The sequence below is a fragment of the Cucumis melo genome, chromosome 11, assembly GCF_025177605.1.
Source record: "Cucumis melo cultivar AY chromosome 11, USDA_Cmelo_AY_1.0, whole genome shotgun sequence".
NCBI lineage: Eukaryota > Viridiplantae > Streptophyta > Magnoliopsida > Cucurbitales > Cucurbitaceae > Cucumis > Cucumis melo.
The window spans coordinates 31337625-31346246 of record NC_066867.1 but is presented as its reverse complement, the minus strand read 5'-3'; the positions used below and the strand labels follow the sequence as shown (position 1 = coordinate 31346246).

Below are 8622 nucleotides of genomic sequence, written 5' to 3'. Positions count from 1 at the left end.
GTGATTCGATCTTTCCATCCACAATTGTTACTCAGAATAATACATCTTATCATTTCAAAACTACCCTTTTTAAGGTAAAAATCCTTCAAATATTCACAAGAAAATAAAATCTCAGATCAGAAAGCCTTCTAAATCACTGCCATAACGTTCCATATCCAAAATTCCATCTTGAAACGTTTACGAAAGATTAAGAGCAATACTGCAAACTCTAGAATACAAGGAAACATTAATAGAACTGAAGAAGATGATGATGAAAAATTAGAGAAATTAATTGACAGAAACGATTAAAAGAGGGAAAAAAAAACTGTACATAGAAAAAAGAAAAGAAAAGAAGAGATTGAAGTTCACTTAAATAGATCAGTTTTTGTGTTGGCCTATGGCACATAGACAATTAGCATAGTTGAAGAACAACATGAAAATAGATAACCCCAAAGAAAAAAGAAAAAAAAACCCCACAATTATAAATTTTGATGTTGATTGAGAGAAGTAAAATTGCAGAAAAATGGAAAAATTCAAGACCTCCAAGCAGAGATTGAAACAAGCTCCTTCCTATGCCAGCATAGAACAAGCGATGAATGTCTCTTGTCAATATGAAATCCTTGAACCGGCGTCCTTTGCAGCAAACACTCCGCTTGTGATTCTGTGAAGTTACTGAATGTCAATGGACAAAACCCAGATGATAAGAACACCGATTTCCATGGCGCCGCCCTTTCGTTGGAGCTTTGAGGATTCGTCACCACTTTTTCGATACATGGTTGAACTAAGTACCTCTCGATTTTCAATTGTGTATCCATATTCACAGTTACAGCTTCCATTGATTCAAGCAAAGCAGAGTATGAATGAAGAGCATTGATTACACGGTGTGGGAATGGCGCATCCATTCGGCTACATCCTCGATCAACAGACACTACAATTTTCGGGTTAAGATGTTTGACGAAACGGAGAATCATTGGCAATGAAAGTGAGTAATTGAAGAATGAACCAACAGGGAGATTCACAGCAATTGCTTCATTTTCAGAGACATTGAGTGGTAGAGGCCAAGACCCAGAATTCAAACACTCTACATTTACGACTTCGAGTTCGAATCCAATGTTGAGATCGTTAGCGAAATTCTTGAGGTTTTCTTGAGTGAAACCGAGTTCGAAATTATCGTGTGTGGAAGTAGAAGCAAAAGCAGTGATTCGAAGAAATGGGGGTCCTCCTCCAGTGGTGTTGCTTCTTAAAGCAAGTTCTTGCATTAAAGAAGCCCATTGACCGCCGTAGCCGATGTCAAAATCGATGATGTGAATACGATCGAAGCCGTTGAAGGCTTCGAGGAGAGCTTGGTTAGAGGTGAAATTGGCGAATTGGAGAACAGGGGAGACTTCGGAGAAGGATTTGTAAGCAGCGATTTTGAAAATGATAGTGAAAGGGGAAGGATTGGGATTGGAAGAAGGATGGTTTGAAGGGTTTTGAAGGAGCAATTGCAAGGCCTCCTTGAAATAAAAAGCAGCCCTTTGAAAGGGCTTCCCAATGGGGGAAGAGAGCTGGTGATTGAGCCGCGCCAATATCCCTTGCGCGAGAACTGAATTGCCTGTTTCGATCAGCTCTACGGCCTTGAATAGCTGGTCGGAAATGCCCTGTTGAAGCTGTTGATTCGCTATATCTTCATTCACCATTTTCTGTTTTGCTAAGGCCGCCATGGATGGCCTCTGTTGCTGCTGAGGAACGTTGTGATGATGGGAATGATGAGGAAACAACTGAACTTGATGGGGCTGTTGTTGTTGTTGTCTACGGCTGAAATTCTCTTGACCCGAATCTAAAAATGGGGATTTCACGGGATAATTTGGCCCAATCGAACCGGAATTGAACCGTTTCGCAGGCGGTGCACCACCGAGGAGGTGGTGGTGGTGGTGGTTCTGATGGTGGTCTTGAACAGGGGAAGCATAAGGAAGAGGCATAAACAGAGCTGGATTCTGAGTGAACTGGGTTTGATTTTGATTCATCACAACTTGGGAAGAACTGAAAATCTGTGGCTTCTCGTCAACGCCTTCCACCATCTGATTTTGATTCTGAAACATACCGGAAAAAATGGCGTTTGAGTTCGACACAGCCGCCGCAAGTCTAGCATTGGGGAAATCTGAGCAAGATGAGCCTTGAAGAGATGGGTCCACAATGGATTCACCGGCGAGACTATTGGGTTCAAAGACCAACCCATGATCAACGGCGGAAAAACCCGCAGAAAATTCCAAGTCCAGATGAGAATCGCCACCACCACTGCCACCTCCACCGCCGCTCTGCAAGAGCTTGTTCAATCCGAGAGATGGGTCTTCAACATCTCCCATAATTAACCCAAGAATGGATGGACCTTGACTAGGAGATTCCGGCAAAACGCTCTCCCAATCATCAATTCCAAGGCTACCACCGCCGCCGCATTTGTCTAAAGGAGAAGGGTTTTCAGGGAGAGAAGACGGCGGCGCCGCCACGGTAGTGTCGGTGGAGGCAGTACCACCACCTCCGCCGCCGCCGCCGCCGAGAGAGGAAGACAGTGTGGAAGTGGAAGTGGGAGGGCTTGGGCTTCTTCTAGTGTCGAGAACAGAGGTGGGTTCAGCAGCACCCACATAGCAAATCTCTTTGAGCAGATTGGTATTATCAGTACAGCTCCAATGGTTGTGACGGCGGAGCAAAGTGGTGGACGTCGGCGGCTGCGGCGGTGAAGAATCAGAAACAGAAGTGAAATTCAAAACCCCATTTGGACGAAGCTCATCAAAAGGGAAAGGTAAGGGCATGGCCTTCATCTAGCAAAAACCCACAAGTAATAATCATACGAACAACCCACAAAGCTTCTTCAACAAATCCTCCGGTTTATAACTCAAAAATGGAGATTGAACGTCGAGATCTGAAGGACCAAAGGACCAAAACAACAAATTTTAGAAGAAACCCAAAAATGGGATTTGTTTGAAACAGAGAGATGAAAAAAACAGAGATTGAAAGAAAACCTTTTTTCTTTCTCTTTCTTTTGAGAAATATGAAACTCAAATCCTTTCTTTCTTTCGTTCTTTCTTTCTTTCTTTCTTTCTTCTTTGTTCTTGATGTTCTTTGTGTTGAATGAAGATGATGAATGAATGAGTTTGCTTGTGGATTTGTTCTCTCTCTCTCTCTCTTTCTCTTTCTCTTTCTCTTTCTCTTTCTCTTTCTCTCTGTTTTTGAAGTACCTTCTTTGGGCTTCCTTCTCTTCCCTGCTATGGATGCGTGCAACATATAAAAGTGGTAAAGTGCTTCTCACTCTCTCTCTCTAGCTTTCTCTCTCTAGGTTTATTTTCTTTTCTTTTCTTTTTTTCTTTTTTTTTTTTAATTTTTCGCCTTTTTCTTTTTGTGGTTAATTTTATATTTGGGTTTTTAGAGTATTTTTAATTGTTGTTTACGTGGATGATGGCAAATGGGCTCAATCGGATGGACAATAACATTTCTAAACTTTTCATACGAATTTTAAAAAGTTCCACATTTTATATTTTGGTCCCTCTACTTCCACTAACGTTGCATTCATATCCCTCATCTTTAACAAATTTATCCTTCAGTGTTGGAGTTAGGGGTTCTTTTTAACCCATTCTAATCCCAACTTAAACAACTTCACTGTATATTCAAATATATAATTCATAGTATTATTCACTAATAAGATAACGAAGAAAAATAAAATGTTTCAAATATATATTTTTTATATTTATTTAAAATAACGAGAGACTACTAATATAATCAAATACTAATTCTATCGTCAAAGTTGTAGACATTTTTAAATAATGTTTTAAAAAAAATTGAAATTATTTATCAAATATAATGAAAATTTTCAAATTTTATATATATGTGTGTGTGTATATATATATATATATATATATATATTTCTCTATCCATAAGATTTTTTTCAATTAGATGATATTTTGAGGACCTTTTAGATACAAAGTTTAGTAATACAAAAATTTTAAACCTATTAGAACCTTTTGAAAATTTAGAAGACAATTTTGGCAGAAAGCTTAAATATTCAAAAACCAAATTTATAGTTTAACCTTGCCTTTGATGAATAATAAAGCTTTTAAGGAAATGATATTTTCACCAAATACAAGTCTCATAGTCCAAACTAGTTTATTGTGCAATTTATAATACGATTTTCATGTTATACCAAGTGTTAAATTGATAGAGTTATTAAAAGTCTAAATAAATACATATTAGGCACTAATTAAATAAAAAATAGCATATATATATATATATATATATATATATGATCAATTTAGAGAGCAAATAATGGTAATTACTTTAGTATAATCATATCGTTGTTATTAATTGATCAACTCTTTTATTTAGCTATACTTTAGGTGTGTGGTAGTTAACTTTTTAGATTAAGGTAAAATAGTTTAAGGAGTTGAAGTATATATGAGAGTTTAACATGTATAGCCAAATTAATGGATGCATAAAGTCAATAGTGGGGAGCCTAGGCTTCAGTCCCAAAATTGGTCGAACTTAAAAAGCTTTGTTTATATATATATATATATATATATATATATCATGTTCAAACAAAACCCTAAAATGACACCTATAATAAATGATTCACATATCAACTCAACATTGTTCAATTCATAGCCCAATTACAAGACAAGTGTTGTTTGGTGATGTCTAGCTCAAGAATCTCTCATTTGTCACATGGTGGCATGCTCATGTCTCTTTATCACAAAATTTTGTCATCTCTCTCACAACATTAATTTTTTCGACCGTTTTAGCTTTTAATTTTTAGGAACTCTTTTTAATTAGAAACATAGTAACAATGCTTTTTGTTAATGATACTAATAAATATAAAATACTTACAAAGAAAGAAAAATGATAAAATAAAGTTTAGTGAGAGAGATGTAGATGAAGAATGGTGAAGATCAGAGTCGGGGAATGGGGGCGTGGAGAGTGTGGAAAGGGTATTTGGTTTCAAAGGGACCAAACACTGACAAGGGAAAAGGTAAAACTGCCTCATTTAGTTTTTGTTTTACGCCTTTTCTTTTTTATTATTTTAACCTTTTTTTCTTTTTTATTTCTTCAATTCATACCCACTTCTAATTACATTTAATACTATTCTTATCACAATAATTCCCTCTATATCAATATTCTTTAAAATTTTCAAAAAAAAAAAAATCTATTTCTCAAAATCGAACCAATAAAATAGAAGGTGGTCGTTCGAAAATAAGGATAAGTTTACTTTGGTTTGGGAGAAGCTTAACGATTTTAACGGATGGGATTTCTTTTCCTTTTTCAACGTGCGGCTACGATCTTTTCATTATTAAACTTTTTTAGTCTTCATTAATTATTATGATTTTTAGGTTAAAAATGATTTTTTTTCCATTAGTTTTGGAAATAAATTTTCTCGATTTTGATTTAAATAGATCATCCATGTAGTATTAGTTTATTTTCCTTTTTTGTATGGAATATTTTATCTTTTTCAAATTTTACTTAATTAATTTTGTCTAAGCTTTGATGTTTCCTAAAATCTAGCTCAAAACATAGGCATCATTGGAGATTCATTTGAAAAATTGGTAAATGTAATTATATAGCTGTGTGTGGAAATTGAAATTAGGGTATAATCTGAAACATTACATGAGGTTTGAGACATAATTGGAAGAAAATTTTAAAAGATAACATAGTAATTAGATAACATAGAATACCTTGATGTTCAAAGATTTTAGAAAGAAAAATTAAAAAAAAAAAAAAAAAACACAATAATATAAGATGAAAATTTTAATTTTTTTTTTTAAATTTAAATCTCGTAGCCATTCCCCATCAACAAAAACTATTTTAAAGAATTTTTTAAAATGTATTCTACAAGAAGATTTTCTTTTAGGATTACTTCTTACCTTTTTCCTAATTCATTTAGTTTAGTTTATGTAATTGATGTAGTTTAGTTCTTGTAATTCTAAAATTTATAATAATTTAACCTCTAGAACGGAAATCTTTTTAAGAATGAAAGAAGAAGAAGAAAAAGAACAAACAAGAATCAAAGCTCAAATAGATTTTACTAGCAATTTTGGCATATTGCATTGCCTTAAAGGGTTTGTGTGGGTAAAGTATACCAAGTTTATGATTTGCTCAAAATAGTTCAACCGTCTAATATGCTTAGAGTGATTTTAAAATTGTTAAAATCATTTTAAACACATTTTTAAGTACTGAGAATTAATTTTTAGTGGTACGAGAGAATTAACGATAAAGATAAAAGAAATTCAAATAAATTTCAGTCCTAATAATCTTTCGTATTTAAAATAGTTATAGTGTAATTGAAGGATATTTTGGATAAATTGGTGAAGTTCTATTTGAACCTAGATTGAAAGGGACACGATAGTCAAAGTGACCACTAAGCTAACTATAAATATTAAAAATTAAGTTATTTTTTTATACATGTTATATAAAGACAATAAAGTTTAGGGGAACTCGAGTCCCTCTTGAACTTATGCTAAATCTGTCGGTGCTCACAATATAAGAAGTGAAACCCAACTCAAAATTTTTGGCCAAATATATTATATGAGAATCGTTCATTTATTTTTTTCTCTTAATAGAAAGAAATGAAATATATCTTGTAAAATAATCCTCAGAATGATAAGTTTACTCAATGTACTATGAAAGATATTTTCATCCCAGTAAATTATCAAAAGACAAACTTACTCGTAAAATTGCATTCGCTTAGCATTAAGGTCGAATTGCATATGTTTCTTGCACGAACATTTATTTTCTCAATTTTATTAATAAATTTATAAGGAGAGACTAAAAATTTTGTATTCAATCTTATATATATATAAAAGCTAATTGTAAATAATGCCTCGAATTATACATGTATCTCCACCTTAATAATTTAGATTTAGTCATTTGTAATCATTACAAGGTGAAACATATGTGTATATATTACTATCTGAATTAGACACCCAACCAATTTATTGATTAGTTTATATATATTGCTGACTATTTTTAGGTAATTTCTTTGAATATGATTCACTAAATTACACTAACAGCCTTGAATATTTAATGAAAATAAACAATATATAAATTATTACAAGTACAAAGATTATATTAATTATATATGATAAAACAGTAAACAACCTTGGGAGACCTTAAGAAATAATTTTCTAACAGTTGTATTTTTATCAAAATCAAATTTAAGAATATCCCAGTCAAATTCATATTATGATTGAATATTCAAATCTTTGACCTTTTTTAACGGTTAAGATTTTAAACTGGTTAGAAGTAAAGTAAAAGATCGAACTTAACTAATCGATTGGTTTGGTTTGGATTTTTAGTATAAAGTTGAACATCTTGGTTAGTATTTGGATAAAATAAAAAACACTAACATTAGCCACAAATCGATTTATTTAGGGTTGGTATATGCAACATGACATAAAACAAAAGAAAATTTACCTCTCGTCAACAATTTCAAGGTTACATACTAAACAACCCCGCAAAAAATATTGAAATGATTATAGTGATAATAAACAGAAAACGACTAAAAACAAGAGTATATGGTTGTCCCACATTAAACATATGCAAGAAAATGATGAGTTACTATAAAATGGAGTTTATGTCTTTAGTTTCAAGTTGTTCCAATCAGAAGTATTAGGCCATCGTCAAGCTTGAGTACTATATAACTTAACAATTCTTTGGTTTGAAAGTGAGATTAAAGCGAGTGTGAGTAATATTTGCTTGAGAAACCATAGTTTTCGTTTGGATTTAATTTGTTAATTATTTATCTCCTTATATATATGTGTATTTGTTTTTTACGAGGGTGGCAAATAAATATTGATTTAATTAAATAAGAACAAAGAGTCACTATATTTGCATTATTATTAGTATTGTATAGTTGTATCTATATTTTCGTGATGTGGTACTATATATGTGGATGTCTATTTCAATAAAGTGTACATCGAAAAGGACCGTTCAAAAACATAAATTTTAAATTTTAGAATACCATAAGACAAAGACAAGAAAATAATAATAATAAAACACAAAACAAAACAAAATATACGAACATTAATTTAAAATAAGTATTGAAATGAAATCTTTTCCATCAAGTTTCTTTATAATGTGTGCATTGCTTTCCTATATTTTGTCCAAACTTCTAGGCCTTACCAATAAGAACGTGGGTGGTAAAACATTACAAAGGTTATAACATCTTAATCCTTAAAGTATTTAATGTTAAAAATAAGCTTTATTTAATAGAAGTGTTTGATAATCTCTAATTAAAATAATTTTGATTTTTTTTCTTTAAAATGTATTTTAAGTCGTAATTCTTACCAAAAGAAACTTTAAAAAGTAATTTTCATTTTCTTACAAGTTTTGTATCTTAAATGAATAGAAATTATGATCTATTATATATAAATTGTGCTATTTTATTATATTTTATCATATTTGAGAACAACTTTAAAAATAATTAATGTTGTGCTATCGTCTCAAATCGAATTCTAAATTTTATGATATATGACTTATGGTCGTGATCCATACTTTATTTTATATTTTAAGATTTAGCTTTCAGTCTATGTGTTGTGTTTTATTATCCACCATCTATATTTTCTTTTGGTAACAATTTGAATCTTGGGATCCAAATATTACTTCTTCGAAAGAAAACTAGAT

At 32.1% G+C, this 8622-nt stretch overlaps 1 protein-coding gene across 1 annotated transcript; it reads right to left on the bottom strand.

Moving 5' to 3' along the window:
- Positions 1-320: 320 nt before the first annotated feature.
- LOC103497658 (scarecrow-like protein 6) lies at positions 321-3303 on the bottom strand. The gene is made up of 2 exons (XM_008459909.3): positions 2979-3303; positions 321-2878 (listed from the first exon to the last, which is right to left on the bottom strand). Exon 2 carries the CDS (start codon positions 2775-2777, stop codon positions 513-515), a length of 2265 nt encoding a protein of 754 aa, XP_008458131.2. The 5' UTR covers positions 2778-2878; positions 2979-3303; the 3' UTR covers positions 321-512.
- Between the last annotated feature and the right edge of the window lie 5319 nt (positions 3304-8622).

Bases quoted from the DNA above. Each gene is read 5' to 3' on its own strand.
- LOC103497658 (XM_008459909.3), bottom strand. From the start codon at position 2,777: ATGAAGGCCATGCCCTTACCTTTCCCTTTTGATGAGCTTCGTCCAAAT.